Below are 18,826 nucleotides of genomic sequence, written 5' to 3' on the forward strand. Positions count from 1 at the left end.
CCAATCCACAACGACGAAGTTACGACCATCGACCGTGTAGCGATGTCAGGGTGTTCATTGTTTCAAGATTGCACGGACTTGTTCGCCGTGATGCACTTGTTGGTGAAAAACTTTGATGCTTCTTCGTCGGGGCAGGATTTGCCTTCGGGCTCCAACCAATCTTTGGTGTTGCGGGACGTCAAGCGGCGGCGGCGGCGACAACCTTGCGGACCCTCCTAAAGATGACCCTGGGTACTTGGATGTAAAATTTCTTTTTCACAGGGTCTGTTGTTGTAACATGGGGATGTATTGTGCTATTGTTTTAATATAATTCCATCCCTCCTAAAAAATAACTAGCATCTGCGATAATCCTAGTGTGTATAGACACGCGTGTGGTGTGAATGTGTAGATTGTGTACGTTCCCTTATACCCTCTCAAATAATAAAAAATAAAAAATCTGCGACAATCCTGACAGGCGACCCTCGGCGTTGTCTCCCAGGATAAAAGAACAAGGGTATTTGGAATATATTCGATCAAGAATTATACAGACATGCCACTATTCTTAGGAGCATGGTGAAGTTTGCTTTCTTCCACCCAAATTCTAGAAAGAAATCACCCAAATAGCATAACCTGAATCTGCTGTTTGTAAAAGAAAATCAAGTATCATCCAGCAGAGCTCGCAATAGCAATACTCACTATGGTAAACATGATGTATAGCCCCATAAGGCAGTAGCCCCAAAATCTGGGTACCCGAAACCTAGCCCAGCTGACCACCAACAGGGCGCCCATCAAGCTTAGAAGAAGAAATACAAATGCAACAACGATTCCAATATGGAATTCGAGTACATAAGCTTAGGGATACACTCTTGCTGTTTGTACTACTAGGGCAGTTCCCAATCCAACCAGCATATTGAGCATTGGACCAGCAAAGCAGCCAGCAATGGCGATCGTAGGTTGGCCAGCCTTGGCTAATGCCACATCAGAGACGAAGTCACCCACAGAATTCCCCCAAGCCAAGACCGTCATGCCAAGTATAGCCGGAGGGAAATCCATGATACCTCCAATTGCTGCGAGGCAGTTCAGGGGCTCTCCAGCCATGGTTGAGATCCAGATGACACTCATTATGAAAGAAATGAGGGTACTTGCGATGTGTTCTGTTTCTAAGGCTTCTTTCTCAAAGAGGACGTGGGATAGAGCCAAACAAAAGCTAGCAAAAAGCACAACAGACCATAGAGGGAAGCGGATTTGAGGGAGAAGAAACACTATTTGGGTATCCAAAGGAATGAATGAACTGAAAGAATACAGGAGGATGAGAGGGCATAGACAGATGTTCGCACAAATGTAAACTTTGTTCCATTCAGAAGGAAGGGTTGATGGTATTGTAAGCTTCAGAACAAATGCAATGGGCCACTCCCAAACTTTTGTTACCTGCCAGAGGTAGGGATACTAATCAGTACCGTGAAAAAAATGAAGAGAATGAGAGGAAAATGTTAATTCCCACAACCTCACAAGTTGAGCATACGTGAAGTGATGCAGTGTGAGCTTTGTTCCATTCAGCCTCACGGTTCTGAAGGGTTTTCTAGTAGTATATATTAGCATAAGTGCTCCATCCCGTCAGCTCATAATGGATGCAAACAAATCTTTTGCCAAGTTGAGCAATGTGCAATCTTCTAAAGCTCCATAAACTGCTAGAGAGGAACAACAAAATCTTATATTTGCTAGGGGCCTAAGCTGGAAAATACATGTGCTGGAAAATACTCAGCTATTGATGAATTTGGCAGAAGAGGAAGACAATCATAATTCACTTCTATAGTTCTATGCCTCTCACTTTCCCTCTACAAACATTTCGTTTTCTTTATAGTTGCTCCATCTAATCACCAAATGTCCAGTTTTTCTAGAGGAGAAAAAAGGGAAGGCATGAGGTCCAGACAATAGTCAACTTACCCCGAAACATACTAAAACCAAACACCTAACCTACCCATGCAAGAGTTGGATAAATCATTTGTCTGCTCATCAAAACTACGACTATGAGCAGAAAACATAAAAAATGTCAGCAAGACTATTGAATATTCACCCGTTCTAGATATAGCTGATACTGGCAAAGTTCATTTGCCCATAAGCTTGATTGGCTAGGTTGGGTGCTTGGTTTAGTAGTGATTCAAGGATATGTATTGGACCTCTTGGGAATAAGCGAAGCTGCAAAGTGGGTGGCATGAAGAAAGAGTAGTTTGTGATGCTCATCCTCATTCCAGTCAGTTCATAAGTTTTTTATTTGAGTGAAATCCACCAGAGGTCCCTAAATTTGTTCCGCATTCTCATCCAGGTACATGAACTCTTAAAATGCATATTGTGGGTCCATAACTTACTAAATGTACCATACGAGGTCAAAACCCCCTGTACCCCCTTGGATGTTGATGTGGACATGGCAATAATCTAGTATTTTCCTTTTTTAGCCCAAATTCCTGATGTGAAATGACCGTCTTGCCCCTTCCTCCTTCCTCCTTACTTCATCCCCTCTCCACCCTCGTCTTCTGTGAGACCTCGCCGCCGATGGTGCCCTCTTCAGTCTTCACTCCCTCCCTATCTAGGCCCTACCGCCGCAGCCCCTGAGCTGAAGATGCCCACCTCTCCCTGATGCCACTTGCGGCGCTAACCTATGGAGGAGGCTTGGGACGGCGGTGACCATGGTGAGGACTCTCGAGCGATTTGGATCATCATTCCCACCTCGTGCTGCTCCTCCGGTAGTGCCCCAACAGAGATCACCATTCCCACTCCACTGTCGTGAGTTGGATCTAGGCACTTGCCCATGCACCGCATCTGGTCAGGTGTACGGCGAAAGAGGGAGCAATCGACTTCGGGGATAACCATGGTCGCTTCGCTGCTACTCAGTTTTGTTTGGCACGACGAGGAGTGGCAACGAATAGCTAGCTCTCTGTTACCGGCCATGTCACCGTCAGGTAGAGTGGAGAAAGAGAGAGAGAGGAGCAGAGAAATGAGAGAGTAAGGAGATGTCCATGTTGTCAGAAGTCAACATGCCATGTAGGTGAGTAATGCTGACTAGGACATTTCGGACCTTACGTGGTATATTTAGCAAGTTTAAGGGCATCAATCTGCATTTTAAGAGTTTATGGACCTGGACGAGAATGCGGGACAAGTTTAGGGACTGTTAGTGGACTTCACTCTTTTTATTTCCTGTGATTAAGTAACATTGCCAAGTTGCTAGTGGATTAATACACTAAGGATTATGTCTTGAGGAATACTTTTCTGGCCAGCATGGAAAATGTATACCTCTCTAACTATTTACATTTTAGTGATCTTTTCCTGGAGGTTACCACTCTGCAAATTATAAAAAAATTGTTACCAGCTACTGAGATTTCTCCTAAACATTTGCTGCTTGGGGTAATTTATTTGACTGTTTCCCCACATTTGAATCCAGTCACTAAGTGTTCAACCCAAGCGTCAAATGTACTCCAGAAAAAGGGGGAAAGTCAACTAAGTGATGACAGTTGCAGATAAACAATCAACAACTTTCAACATTTTCAAGTGAGAACGTTCCATCTGAGGCTACAAGCACAACCAAACAGATTGCCTACATTAGAATCTCTGTCCCTGTCTACTACTAACACATTGGACATTAAAAACGACTCAAGTAAGCACACAGACTAAGGCCTTATTTGTTTTTTATTTTGATTCTAGATTCTAGCCCTAAAAACAAAAACAAAAATAAACGGTCAAAATATATAAGCTGATTCTCACAATCCATAAATCAAGTTGTATTGCGAAATTCCACAATCCATAATCTAAGTGGAAATAAGCTTCTATGAACTATATTCTCACAATTTGAAGCTAAAACAAGCATGCCCTAACTGTCATGTTGGATGCATACTTTGCTGAGCACCGCACACAAAGCAGGGTGTTGTTGGCTTGTTGCTTGTGATCCTCCACTGTCCATCGCAACGCGGCCACTGCCATTAGCCATCTCCAGCTCGGCGGCGCTCACGGCCTTCCCCTCCGCACCCAAATCCATGTAGAACACTAACCCCACGAAGACGACGTAGAAGAGCACGAGCCCCACGGCCTGGCACAGGAAAATCTCGGCGCTGAGGCAGATGTAGAACAGCCCGGACGCCGCGAGGAGGTAGAAGACCAAGTCCCGCGCGAACGACGCGGGCGGGACGGCGAAGGGTGCTGCGATGAGCGCGACGCCGCCCACGACGAACGCGGAGACGAACGCGCCGGCGGAGAGGATGGCGGCGAGCCCCGCCCTGGGCATCCCTCCGGCGCCGCCGAGCGCGGTGGCGGAAGCGAACGCGTCGGGCGCGCCGTTGCCGATCGCGAGGAGCGTGACGGCGGCCATGGAGGGTGAAGGGGCGAGGCGGGAGACGGCGGAGGTGAAGCGGGCCCCCGCGGCGGCGGCGAGGAGGCGGAAGTGGAGTAGGAGGAGGAGCGGGAGGGAGAGGCGGGCGTCGCCGCGGAGGAGGCAGGAATGGATGGCGGCGTAGTCGAGGAGGCCCGGCGGGTTGGCGAGGGCGGAGGAGGCGCTGCAGGTCTCCTCCGCGGGGGAGGCCACGCCATTTGCCGATGTGGGATGCCGAGCGCGTGGGGAGTGGGCCGAATCGAGGGATCAGAGAGGAATCTCGGGAGATGGCGCTATGGCAGCGACGGGAAGTTGGGGGGAGCGCCACGGACGCCGACGCGTAGGGCGCTCCCAGGCAGGAGGCAGCCGACCGAGTGGCCGCTGCCAAACTTGGTGGTGGTGGTGGGTCCCGCGGAGGAAGAAGGTCGTCCCAGTCTGACCCAGTACCAGGTTTCTCTGACCAGGAAGCAGAATTCAAATGGGCCTTTTTGTGGGCGTGGCTGCACCTATTGGGCTTAATCCTTCGGGGCTCCTGTTAACGATCTGGGCCACTCTGTCATTGTCGTCGTCATCATCATTATCGAAAAAATAAAAATAAGATCCTTCCAGTTCAGTTCTTAGCGTAAATAGTTGACTTCCTGCGTTGACTACTTTCCCTCTTCATCTTGATATATATTTAATGTGCTATTTAACATGATGCGCCTTAAATAAGTATTTAAGGCACCGGCGCCTAGACCCGCTCGATCCCGCCGAAGCGAACGAACTTGGCACTTTTCCGGTTAACTGTCAACATTTTTCCGATTAACAACCATGTTTTTTTAGTTAACGGTTAACATTTTTCTGGTTACAGCAAACACTTTTTGGTTAACGGATATCACTATTGGTGTTATTGTAAACCCATTAAGAAATCAAAAACCCAACATATGTTAACAATAATCACTTTTCTGGTTTACAGTAAGCACTTTTCCGGTGAACGGTCGTCACTTTTTTGGGAATATATCCATTGCGTAACCGGAAAATATGCTACGAAGATGAAAACAAAAAATCTGCACTTATAGATTCATTTGATAGCATCACAATATATGGGGTATAAGCATAACCACCTGCGAGATTTTCTATCTAAACAAGAAAACTAATCACGTAATTGAGAACAATATCTAGCTAATCAATGAAATAATCTTCAGCTAATTTGGTCGGCAATAATAGCCTATAAGATTTCCTCTCAACATAAGGAAGCTAATCATGTAACCTGAAAAACCATTCCCAGCTAATCAAGGAAAGGAATATCAGCCTCTAAGATTTCCTCTCTAAATAAGGGAACTTGTCACATAATCAAAGAAACCATCTACAACTAATCAAGAAAATAATCTCTAGCTTACCATCGTGTCACCACTTGTACCGATGATGGACCTCGATACCCGGCAAGCACCACAAGGACCATGGGTGGTACCACCATGGCGGTGCCTGCCAAGGTCTAGAAGCGCAGACATGGCCGAGCAACGCACCCGCCATGCCATCGTCACTGAGTATGTCGATTGGGTCCAAGGTGGAGATTGAAGGCGTGTGAGCAATGGACAAAGGTGTTGATGGAGATTTTATGAGTACAACCGCGCTTGCACCGATGGATGACATCTTGGCTCGTCGGTGAAAGTCGAGGAGCAAACACAGCAAGATGGAGAGATTCACGACCTTCTCAAATCGCTGGCACTAGCACCGGCTATAAATCCTAATTTGGAGATCTTCGGCGGTTTATAGGGTATTAGAGGAGAGAGAGGGAAATAATCGCTATTTAAAGGTTAACGGGATAGCTTTTTTGTTGTGGGAGTAAAATTACGGTCTTTTTTGGTTAGAAGTGATAGATTTTCCGGTTAACGACTAGCGAGAGATTACAATATTCATTTCCAATTGCACGACGTGCAAATCACGAAGCCAGCGGTTTTGATCGGTTGTGGGAGTGAACTTACTACTTTTTTCCAGTTAGAAGTGATAGATTTTCCGGTTGCTATTTAACTCATGGCTTTTTTTGGTTGCGGTAGTGCTTTTTCCTATTGCGGGATCGCTTTTCCAGTTGTGAGAGTAAATTTACTGTTTATTCCAGTTGCGAGAGTGGATGGTGCGTTGAATAGGAATACCTTTGATCATTTTTTGCCTCCCCCCACCTCCCACCACACACACACTAACAAATCAGAACCATCATCCCAAACTTGATGCTATCAAGAAATCGTCGAGAGCAACCAATTACTAGCAATAGCTTGTGAAAAATCAAATCAGCAGAGCCAGAACCCGTAAGATTACTGCAATACCGAATCTCACATCAAACACAAAAAAATCAATTGAAAAATCGACGAACAGACCTTTGATTGTTGGCCGCCCCCGATGCCTTAAAAACCTCGACACGGGACCGACCAAAACTCGAGCCACATAACCCTAACCCTAAAATTCGCAACCACCTTACATGTTGCCTGTTGTCACCACGACTGCCGCCGTCCTCATCGCACCACCACCGTTCGATGCCACACACAGCTGCACTGTTGTTAGGCCACCTGTGCTGCCCTGCGCCACCTACGCTGTCAGCTGCAGCCACCGGTCTCAGCTAGCCACATCGTTGCCCACCTGTTGCTGCCTCTTGCGCTGTCGAGCCACCCACTCGTTGTCACTCGGCTTCAACTAGCCGCACCGGCTGAACCACACCGCTGTCGTCGCCTGCCCACACCGTCTCCGGTCAACAAGCCTGCGGGCCTCTAGCCGCTATTGCCAAGGGGCACTTGCTCTCTGCCATCGTTGTGCAGGAGCGGAAGAGAGAGAACGAGAGAAGCAAGGAAGGGAAAAGGGGAAGAAAGAGAAAGGAAGGGAGGAGGAAAAGGAAAAGAAGAAAGAAAAGAAAAGGAAAAAGAAAGAAAGAAAAGAAAAAGAAAGGAAAGAAATAAAGGAAAGGAGAGAAATGGAGAATAAGGGATTTTTCGAGAATTTCGTCAGTTTCACGGATAATCCGTGATCTTCTCGCATAAGGTTAGGGTTGTGTAGAATAACTTAGGTTGCATTCAAGTCTAAAATAATAAGTATTTATGACTGATGGGGAGCATGCCACTTATTTTGGTAGAACCAGATTATAGCTTGGCATATTAGCTGAACATAGATATTAGTATTGCAACTACACATACAAACATATTTGTTTTAGCATATAGCAGTACAATTGTGTACGCATTTCGGATGGTCAGGGAGGAGTAGGAAACTAATCCTACAATTTCATTATGTAGTTTTGGGGCCTCAAGCAGGGATTAACTTTAAATCTTTGTGAAATTACTATTTCCCCAATAAACCTCTCGGTTTGTACGGTTTTCAATTTTTGGTTCGGTTTACAGGAACCTTTGTTTTAAAGACTTCAGTTTTTTCAGTATTAGCCAGCTGAAAACTAATAAATCGTTTTGTGTTGGGCCGGCTGTTACTGTTAGACCATTAGTCGTCCAGTCCGTTGTCTAGTTCTGGTGTTGTAGTGGTGCTGTCGTGCTGGGCTGCTGCCTGTTGGGCGTTGGCATGCTGGTGCGCTGCTGCTGCTGCCTGATGGAGTGCTAGGCGCGGGCATGCAGCATGCTGGTTAGCTGCTGTTGCTGCTGCCGCCGTCTTGGCTGCTTGCTGTTGTGCCTTGTGTTGCTGATGCTGTGTGCCTGAGTAACTGAGTAAGTGAGTAGCCTGACTACATGTGTGATTGTGTTGTGCAAGTGTGCAACTGTGCTGTGTAGTGTTCTAGATTTTTTAGTAACATTCTGTGACTGTGTATAGTTAGTCTAGGATTCGTGTCTTTTCAATTCGTGTCAACTTTGGTACGAATGGTATTAACTGATCCCGAACTGTATTTTAGAAAGTAAATTGGTATTTACTGATCCCGAATTGTATTTTAGAAAGTACCATATTAACCGAAGTAACAAAAATGTATTATACCAAACTATTGTATACACCGAACCGAATTAGCTGAATTAACCGAATGAACAGTCCTACTTAAGGTAACATCTTCTTAATTCCTAGTTGTTCGGAAATGGAATTTCGATGACCGGACTCGTCATCAAAATTAGGGATTATTGAACCAGTTCATGTATAACAGTTTCATATGAAATCTAGGGTTAGTTGAGGTTAAAATCAACCATGTGATTAAGAGAAACCTAGATTATTGGTCCAATTTATCGAAAAATGATAGAATCAGGGATTTTAGGATTCAGATAGAGAGCGTAGCTCGGATACTCAATGTATAGTCATGTTAACTTTTTTGGACAAATTCTGAGTATAATATATTCTTCAGATATAGGAAGTGTCAGTACTAAAGGTGTGAAGCCGGATCCTAACCACGGTTAAGGAAAGTGCATGACAAACCCGTGTTATGGCATGATTCGCTCACTGAATGTTTTATTAATCCACTTAAATTGTTTTCTTTCCATATCCGTATTCCCTTTTGTATTTTCTTATGTGTTCACATGTTTCAAGTTCATGATTGTGTTCATTTCAAATTATCAAGTTGCAAGTTATTCCTTTATATTTCATTCAAACGCCGGTGATACCGGAGGTACAATTTGGTTCTTATGTTTAGGATCCTATGAGTGAGTGTTAGCCCCACTCACTTGGTTTTACCGGTAAATGCAAGAATATATTCATGTCTACCCGTTTCAGGCGGAAACTATTGTTTCATTGCTATTTTTAAGAAAAGAAAAACTTTATTATTTCTCGTTCTTCATTGATTTCGGCATTGAGTTATTCTTTTAGGCTCTAAATTTTACTTGCTAAGTATTTTCACTTACTCCTATGTTTTGTTTGGTTTTTATGTACCCTATCATCTCAGCATGTTCGGAAAGGGATGTAATATCATTTGGCAGCATGTGCCAGCACCCATATGTCAATATATATGTTTCAATAATGTTTTAGCTAGTTTGACTAGTTAAATAGTTTGGGTTTTGTTTTTGTCAGCATAGCAGATCATAATCCTAGGTGGTGATGTTTACTTTTTGCGCTCTGTCTCTATATATCTGTGTGCGTGTGTGTGTGTTTGTGAATATAGTGTGTTTATTTGTTTGGAAAAACCAGCAGATACAGGGGAAACTTTGCCAAAATGTGTCAATAAACTTTTGTTTTGGCTAGAAATAGGTGTTAGTCAGTAACTAAAAGGATAATAATGTCACCTAGAGGGGGTGAATAGGCGTTTTTGAAAACTTCCTCCCCTTGTTTAATAGTCGTTCTAAACTTCCAGCAAATAAAACTAATGGATTTTTCATAAGTGAAAAATATAAATATGCTAAGCTCAACTAGTGCATAATCACCCTAAATAAATGTGAAGGTTATAAGTCTAGAGTGATAAGGATTATTCAAATATAGTAAGATATACGAGAAACGTTAATCGGAAGGTCCGAACCTACTGATCGGATGTTTCGATACTATTCATCAAATGTTGGTATTGTTTATCGGATGTTTCGATATATTTAAAAAATAGCTAGATTGAATCTCATAAAATTAAATCAAAGCACATACAAATAAGCATACAAGTAATTAAATCAATGTAATGTATAATAGTAAGGAAATACAGAGATAAATGATTTGTTACCGAAGTTCGGATATCCACCGATATCCTATCTCCGTTGAGGAAGCTTGATCACACTTCAGCCAGGTTTCTTTCAACCATTTTCCTCACGAGGTTGCACACATACACTCCTCATCTACACTATGGCTCACTCTTCCTCCATTCTAGAGATAGTGAGTTCCGCAACCACTTTCAAACCTCCTCACAATCTTCACTTTAGGAGATCGTCGACAATCCACCACCAAGCCGTCTAGGAGACGGTGGTCTTCAAGAGTAACAAACTCCCGAACTCGCGCTCGACCAACACCGAGTGCTCAAACACACAACTAATGCACCAACCATAGGCCACAAAGGCGCCACACCACTCTCTCTACTCATTAAGCCACTAAGGTCTTGAATATCACAAAAACATCCTAGAGAGAAGGGGAGCACTTAAGGTGGAACAACAAGTTCTAACACCTCTCAAGCCTTTGCAAGCACCAGAAAAACACTTTCAAACCCCTACAAAAATTTGCCCCCACGTAAGGATGCAAATGGATATAAATACCCTAACTCTAAAAACTAGCTGTTAGAAAGATTCTGCACTGATCAGAACTTCCAATCCTCATATTAGAACATCCGATCCTTCAAATCCCAACGATCAGATCTAAAAAAAACAACACATTGGAACATTCGATGTATGGATGAAAGCATCCAATCCAAAACTAACTCCAAATAGAGAACACCGACTTTCTTAAAATTGGATATGCCGACACATCGAAACATCTGAACTATTTATCGAAACATCTGATTAGCATAGTTGACACTCAGAAAAACAACGATAACTTTTGATCCTAATGTTCGATTTCGGTAATTTTAGATTCTATAAAAAGCTTATTCAGAGGGCTACACATCCTTATTGAATTAATGATCTCAACCACATAGGATCAAAACTAAGAATACTCTGAAAACCGATTCAGACACTTCCAACCATTGTACAAAGCTTAACCCTCAAGATTAAACTAAGTATCACATGGATCAGTAAGGACCACTCCACTAAGGCTTGGTCACAACTTCTTTTCGCTACTAAGATCCACAACAACAAAGGGTTAAATCTAAAACACCTTTTACATACCCCAGACTCCTAAAACGAAATCTCAACGCAAACCCATCCCATACTAAGCACATGATTTGAGCGCTCAACACAACAGTCGAGCAAGATTTTCGACAGCACCTCTTGAAAGTACGGCTATCGATCCTATAATTTAATCTCCCACTAAACTTCTTAAGACTGACAAAACTAGGAAACCTATTCTACTTATACTTTTACCTTGAGCAATCCCATCGAACTTGACGAGGATATCATTCAAGCCCCGATGCTTCTCATAGATATTCAAGGATCGTCATCAACTTATCTTCTCTTGATGACGATGATCATCACTTCTTCCTATCTCGATCCTCTCTTAATTTTTTGGAAGCTTAATGAAGTTCACTTGATTGTTTTCTATACACCAAGTGTGGAAGACTTCTCTTTTCACATCATATTTATTTGTTACACCACTAAGGTGTGAACTACAAATATCAAGCATACAAATTATCCACTAAGATTGTCTTGATCTTGCTCTTTCAACTTGGCATATTGACTATCTCAATTCAATTCATATATTTTTATAAAATCTAACCCCAACTGACTCTCAAGTACAAAGCATGTGGGTTAGTCTATAAAACCTAGTTGATAATTTTATACCTTAAGTCACTTGATCTTCATAAGCAACTTGGTCTTCACTCTTATTATCAATCTTTATATGGAACATAACCCCACTCACTCCAAAGCATATAGCATATGTGTTGATCCATAAAACTCAATTGACAATCTCATATATTTAATTACTTGATCTCCATAAGTAACTTAGCATTCGTGCCTATTATTAATCTTATTGAGATTATCCTCAACTTCTGAGATCCCTTCCACTCTAGCTTCTCCTTCATCATACGAGCATCATATATAGCTCATTAATCTTGATGCATCTCTCTTGATTACATGATTTTTCTTAATAAATTCGTATTCAATCCTCCATGCATCATATATGAAATAACCTACTAACAATTCTTAACATAATTATTATTCTATAGATATTGTCATTGATTACCAACACTACACTTAGAGACTAAGATAAACATTCAGTAACCTCTAGATAAGTAGATATATGAGGCGTTACGATTACTAACCGATCCTATTAGGCTAGGATTACCCATGATGACGATGATAATAATGATAATGAGGAGTATACTTAGATCATCTCCAACCATCTCCCCTTCATTTCGTTCCCTTCCCGATTTATCTCCCCGTTCTCGTTTTTTTTATTTTTTTCTCATCTCCAACAGTTTTCCTTCAAAAGGATTTATGAAAGAAAAAGAGAGAGAATTCCGTCCTAAAAAGAATGACCTTAGAAATTCCTTAACGATAGAAAATATGAAGAGGAAACGTTAAAATACTAAAGGGAACGAAAATATGTTTATAATTTTTTTTTATTCCTAATAGAAATCCATTAGAGGTAGTCTGAACAGCACTCCTACCTAGCCCGGCAAAGCCGGCACGTCCTAATTCATAGCCTCCTCACCCGGGAAGGAATCCACTTCTGCCTTACACCCAACCGACAACTGTACCGTAAATGGCGAATTGCAGCAAAACCTCAACAAATAAAGCAAATTTTACTGCAGTAAATTAATGGCAGATGCCAGTGCAGCAATTACTTCACCAACACCAAATGACGAAGCCCACACTTGGATCTCCAAATCAAAGCAGAAACCGATACGCTTTCCCATCGCCGTCTCATTAAAAAACACGCCGCGCCACCTCCGCCGCCCACTTCCTCGTCTTCATGTCGCGCACGCGCACGCGCCGCGACTCCTGCTGGGACTAGCCTACCGCGGAGGGACGAAGCGGGGCAGGACCAAGAACCCAAGTACCCAGGGGAGAAGCAAGAAATCCTTGCTTCGTTGCTTCTTCCGCGGGATCCTGTTCTTGGCATCTTCGGGCAGCAATGGTGTTGGGCTCGCCGGTCAAGCGGCGGGCCGTCAAGGGCCCGCTGGAGAAGGCCAGCCTGGCGGGCCTCGCCGCGGTGGCCGTCGCCGGCGCCGCGCTGCTGCTGCTCGTCTGTGCCGCCTCGCTCCGCTGCTCGGCCGCCTTCGGGTCAGCGCTGTCGGCGGCGCCCAAGAAGCTCTGGAGCGGCGGGGTCTCCATCGCGGCCGAGGCTTCGGCGGCGGCGGCGGCGGCAGCGGAGGCGCGCGGGAAGGTGGCGGCGGGGAAGGAGGAGTGCGACCTGTTCGACGGGGAATGGGTGTGGGACAACGGTTACCCGCTGTACGACTCCAGGGACTGCCCCTTCCTGGACGTCGGGTTCCGGTGCTCCGAGAACGGCCGCCCCGACGCGTCCTACACCAAGTGGCGGTGGCAGCCATCGCGCTGCGATCTCCCAAGGTTGGTTGGATTTGTTACCCAGTTCTTGCTTGCTTCATTGGCAGTTGCCACCCTTCCATTTGCTTACTGGATTTGGGTAGTTTTGAGGGTTTAAGTGGGAACTGCTTAGAATGTCTGGTGAGAGGAACCTACAGTCTCCGTTTAATTGGCAAGCTTGTTGGAATGAAGAAATCTGAATCTTGCTTCAAATCCCGTCACATTTTGATGGAATCAGGACTATTTTGACAATGCTGGTCCCAGTTTCCAATAAGTGCAATCTGTAGTTTTCACTGGTACTACTTAGTCAGATGTGGATCGATGGTTGTGCAATTTAAAAATCGGAATCCTTGTTAACACGAATCTGTCGACAAGCACCCCACCTCGGGAAGGCGTAGCGCGATTGGAAACTCAATGCTCTTTGCTTGCCACTCGGTCAGAAAACAATAAATGCACATAGTCAGTCCTGGGAAGATATATTAGTTAATTAAACGGTATTGCCATCTTGCAACCTCTGATGGAAACAATACTATGCACGTAGTCAGTCTGTCATGATGTTGCCATCTTGCAACCTTTGATGGAAATGTGGCGTCCACCCGTTATTTGTTGAGACATCAGTTTTCTGTTTACCTTTTTAATCTCATGTTCAACTGTCTTTGTTAACAGAAACGTTTGTTGCTTATGTCGCTTAGTTGTGAAATGAACCCATCATCTAATTCCAGTATGCCACCAGCAGCATTACACTATATATCACAAACTAACAATAGGGATTTACAGTGTCGGTTGCGTGGTGCTAGCATCAGTCATAATCATGTTGACTCGTCCATCACCATGATTGCAAAAATAGCAAAATCACAACAGATTGTGCTACTCTCTGCTACCATTAATTGGGCATGCCTTTCATTTGAACTGCCGATGGTGGCATTTAGTAGAATTATACATGTTTAGGATGTGCAGGCTGCATACTACAGAGGGCAGGTGCAGTTGCTGGATGATCTTATATAATGTATGGACAAAAGTTGCAGTTATGACTGTAGTAAATAGTTCCTTATGCTTAACGCATTTGTGTTACTGATGGACAGATGAATCATGATCCTTAATGGGTGAAATCTGGAAAATAGTGGCTTGTATTGAAACTGAAAGTAGTACGCAGAGTTTTGTGTCTTCGTAAATCATGTCTACCTGGTGCTTGTAGTTTGGGTTAAGGAACAATCTGGACAATCCACATTTCTGCTCTAGAATAATTGATTTTGTTTTTCTAATTTGGTTGTATTTTTTATTTTATTTGTTAGATTTGATGCCAAAAGTATGCTAGAGAAGCTACGAAACAGAAGAGTAGTATTCGTTGGTGATTCGATTGGAAGGAACCAATGGGAGTCTCTACTTTGTATGCTCTCTACTGCTGTTCTAAACAAGAGCTCCATCTATGAAGTTAATGGGAGCCCCATCACAAAGCACATGGGTTTCTTAATTTTCAACTTTAGAGACTACAATTGCACTGTGGAATACTACAGATCTCCTTTTATAGTCCTTCAAGGTCGTGCACCAGCTGGAGCCCCTGAGATTGTTAAGTACACAATTCGGGTGGATGCCATGGATTGGATGTCTGACCGGGGTAAGTGGAAGGATGCTGATGTATTGATCTTCAACACTGGGCACTGGTGGAACAATGAGAAAACAATCAGGGGGTAAGAATGACTTTTTGGATTATGTTGACTTAATGATTTTTCTTGGTAACAGTTTCTTTTCGGTGTGATCTTTTTTAGGATCGCAGTGAGCCAGTGATATTACCGTCAATGAAATTGTTTACCCTATCAGCTAGTTCTTTATGTCATAAGTAGTTTCTTAGAGAAATAATTGTGTACCCTATCTCCATACATTGAATATTTTTTGCGATATTGTTTTGATTAGTGAATGTGATCATCATGCTCAAGAACTCAGCTTTCAGTTTCAGACTTAATGTATTTCAAACTGCTGACAGTTATGTGACAGCATTTCTATTTCGTAAGGGTTAGTATCCAATTATCCACGCCCATGACATGTATTCACATATGATATTTGCCATGCAACATTGAGGATATGGAGTGTTGGGATGTGGACCATGTGGTTATAGTAGAATGCAGAAACCCTTAAAATTCCTTTGGTGCATCTAGAGCTACTTACTATAGTTGTTGAAGCAAGGTTTGCTGACTTGCTGTCATGTTTTATATCAGCGGTGCCTACTTCCAAGAAGGAGATGAGGTGAAAATGGAGATGACTGTTGCAGATGCTTACCGAAGATCGATACAGACATTGTCTGATTGGCTTCACAAAGAAGTTAACACAAGCAAGACCCATGTCATCTACCGTACATATGCTCCTGTGCATTTCAGGTTTGTGCGACCGCTCACTTACCAGTGCTTACTTCCCTCATCTGTTTCCTTGCTCTAGAATTATTCGACAGTGTTTGGGATTCTTTATGTTCTATCTGTTCTAAACTAAATTATGTTACTGTGAAAGTGCTTGAAGCCTTTAACAGCACATGCATTTGCTTCTTCATTCTATTGGAAGTTCTATCGAAATAGATGAGTAAGATGTGTTTTCCAGTGATATGTTAAACTGCCCCTTTAACAAAAGTGACCAATATGTTCTGCAGAGGTGGTGACTGGAACACTGGTGGGAGCTGTCACCTAGAAACTCTTCCGGATGTGACACCACTCAAGTCGCTGGAAGAATGGACTGACCTGCTTAAACCCGTGAATGATTTTCTTGGGGATAATCTCAGACCCAAGCTTCATGGGTTAGACATGCTGAACGTGACGCAGATGACAGCTCAGCGAAAAGACGGCCACCTTTCAGTATACCTAAGCCCTTCAGGACCTGTCCCTCGCTACAAACAGGATTGCAGCCACTGGTGCCTACCTGGAGTCCCTGATACCTGGAATGACCTTGTATATGCCCTCGTCATGAAAAGACATATGCGGACGGATCAAAATGTTCCCCTTGCTGGCACTGAAACGTTGAACACTGGCTGATAAAATACAAGGGGCGAGCTAGGAAATGCTATAATGGCGAAGACTGAAGATGGAAGTGTATCCAGCAGCAGCTCGTCATGACAAAGCAAGCTCATGGTCATCCTGGGCGATGACGCTGCTGATGACATACCAATTAGGATGCCAGAATCTTGGGTGTCTGTTTGCAGGAAGCTGCACCACCCTGCTGTGTCTGTTGCATATGCTGAGGTTAGTGACTAACTGAGCAGAGGTAGAAGTAGTTTAGCGTATGGTGAAGGGAATTTGTATGTTCCATTCCGTACAAAGGTTATTAGTGTAAGCTAGCGATGGTGAACATGGCTGGCCCTGCAGTGAATGATGTAAATATATAGCAAGCGGCGAAATCAGAGCTGCTGGCAACATGTAGCGTATGGTGAAGGGAATTTGTATGCTGTTTACATACTCTGCTAAACCTGTCGCTCTTTTAACAGACAACAAGTACCGATGGTTGTCCGCCGTGGTAGGTCATGTAGATTTATCGTCTGTTAGAAGGTTGATATATAGGTTTTTTTATCGCCGACACGACAGTAGTATGAAATTTTAAAATTTTAAAATAGATGTGTATATTTGTAATTTTTGGATTAAAAATATAAAAATAAAAAATCATTGGCTGGGACTCTTGACGCGAGAGCCGGATGGCAGCCCACCTCAGCCACTTTGGGCCCAAAAATACCTCCCCTTCCCTACGGAAAGCCGTCTTCTCCTCTGCTCTGACGGCCCCTCGTCTCGCCATTTTTCTTCTTTTTTTTACTAGACATGGCTGACCCAACTGGATCCATGGATGGATTGATCGAACTTTCAACACTCCTGCTGTGCCGCAGGTAAATTAACTGCCCAACCTTGGCTGCTCGTACCGAGTGACCATCTAGAATCTTCCTCGGGCCGTCCGCCTCCTAGGCAGCCGGCGCCCACCAGCATGTATGGCTCTTGTAGAAGAAGATGCGGCGCCTGCAGCCGCCACCGCTTCCGATCCCACCGCTGGTGAGGCCCCCTCCTCGCTCGCCGACCTCCTTCTATTCCTCGCCCCCACGTGTGACTGGTGCTTAGTAGACCTCCTTTTCCTCTCGCTTGTATTGGTGGCTCAGTTCAGTTGGAGATGGTGGTTTGAGTTTCCGTGTAAATAATTGCACTATCGCAGTGTGCTTTTCCTTGGGATTTGGAAGGCTAGAGGTGGTTGGAGTGGGCACTAGTTTGGGCTTGGGGATAGGTTTGCATTCTTGTAATGAAACAATTTCAAATCGTTGTCTGCACTTTGCACCTCGCTCAAATAAAATGATATACTCAATAGTAACTTTTTAAAGTAGTGGAACGAATTATAATGTGGCTGCATAATAAAACTGTAAATTTTTATCGGGACGGAGAGTAATTTCTGATACCTTATCTCTCTTCTTTCCCTTGATTCTTGACTTATGTTTTCTGGTTCTCAGGCTGTGAAAAATCCCTGCCATCTCAACATGGCGCGTGCCTGATCAAACTAAAGAGATTTGACGAAGCTATCGTGCAGTGTAGCATCGTATGTTATTCTACTATGTTTCATGAAATTCAGTTTTCGACTCACCATTTACATTCATGAGTACAATATTATGGTTTCATAGAGCTTCACAAAAATTATACATGATCTTATATTCAGATGGTAAAGACCTTTGTCCTTTTTTTAATGATGGCAAAGACCTGTGATAACCAAGCACATATGGCCATAATGAGTTCAAATATCAAGATGCAAGATTCTGCATTGCAACAGTCACACAGCCGATTTTGCACCTTTTTCAGCTCGTTTTTATTAAAAACAATTACTAATCTCGTGATGATTGATCAATTGAACAATCCCATGTTCCTATTTCAAGTTTGCCCTGCTTTGTGTGAAAAGGAACTAAGCAATTACTGATTCGATGATCGATCAATTTCGTAATCCTATTCTTCAGGTGCTGTCGGAGGACAAAAGCAGAGGTGGCTAAATGGATGCCCCAGTTCGCCATGGCACATGTTTATTGAGGTATGATCTGTTTAGGTCCGTTAGCTAAACGGGTCGTGTTATGCCGTCTTACGTGTCGTGACTTCAGCTCAGATACGGCTTATTTAAGATCGGGTCATGCCGTGCCGGTCTGCGGCACGGTAGGTCCGATGATCTTTTTTTAGCTCATTAATTCGCGAAAAATTAAAAAAAAAATCATAAAAACTTGCTTTCACTCGGAATCGAACAACAGATCTTCTACTTAGAAGTCAAATACACTACTATTACATCACATATCTTATATGTTATTAGATCTAAACAAATTATATAAAATATTAAAAAAATATAAACAGTTAAACGGACCATACCATACCGACCCGTTATGTCGCAGCTCTGACTCAGACACGATCCAAACCGTCATGCTGTGCCGATCCGACCCGTTAGCTATCGTGTCATGCCTAAACCAGATCAAAATAGTTATGTCTCGTGCTGATGCATGTGACTTGCCCCG

The 18,826-nt window shown here is 43.5% G+C and overlaps 2 protein-coding genes across 2 annotated transcripts; one reads left to right on the forward strand and one right to left on the reverse strand.

The window, feature by feature from the left end:
- Positions 1-618: 618 nt before the first annotated feature.
- LOC133904388 (cation/calcium exchanger 5-like) lies at positions 619-4,602 on the reverse strand. Its single transcript, XM_062345858.1, is given in 2 exon segments — positions 619-1,407; positions 3,866-4,602. Coding segments are annotated over 2 exon segments (1,236 nt in total). The 5' UTR covers positions 4,337-4,602; the 3' UTR covers positions 619-642.
- Positions 4,603-12,786: 8,184 nt separating this feature from the next.
- Positions 12,787-16,771, forward strand: LOC133904364 (protein trichome birefringence-like 10). The gene is made up of 4 exons (XM_062345830.1): positions 12,787-13,356; positions 14,625-15,020; positions 15,546-15,704; positions 15,968-16,771. Exons 1-4 carry the CDS (start codon positions 12,920-12,922, stop codon positions 16,344-16,346), a joined length of 1,371 nt encoding a protein of 456 aa, XP_062201814.1. The 5' UTR covers positions 12,787-12,919; the 3' UTR covers positions 16,347-16,771.
- The last annotated feature ends 2,055 nt before the right edge of the window (positions 16,772-18,826 follow it).

This window comes from Phragmites australis, chromosome 22, assembly GCF_958298935.1.
Source record: "Phragmites australis chromosome 22, lpPhrAust1.1, whole genome shotgun sequence".
Taxonomy (NCBI): Eukaryota; Viridiplantae; Streptophyta; class Magnoliopsida; order Poales; family Poaceae; genus Phragmites; species Phragmites australis.

What these genes read in the sequence shown, in the direction of transcription:
- LOC133904364 (XM_062345830.1), top strand. Translation starts at nt 12,920, where the DNA reads ATGGTGTTGGGCTCGCCGGTCAAGCGGCGGGCCGTCAAGGGCCCGCTG. An exon ending in AATGAGAAAACAATCAGGGG is followed by an intron (nt 15,021 to 15,545) that starts GTAAGAATGACT and finishes GTTTTATATCAG; the next exon opens with CGGTGCCTACTTCCAAGAAG. An exon ending in TATGCTCCTGTGCATTTCAG is followed by an intron (nt 15,705 to 15,967) that starts GTTTGTGCGACC and finishes TATGTTCTGCAG; the next exon opens with AGGTGGTGACTGGAACACTG.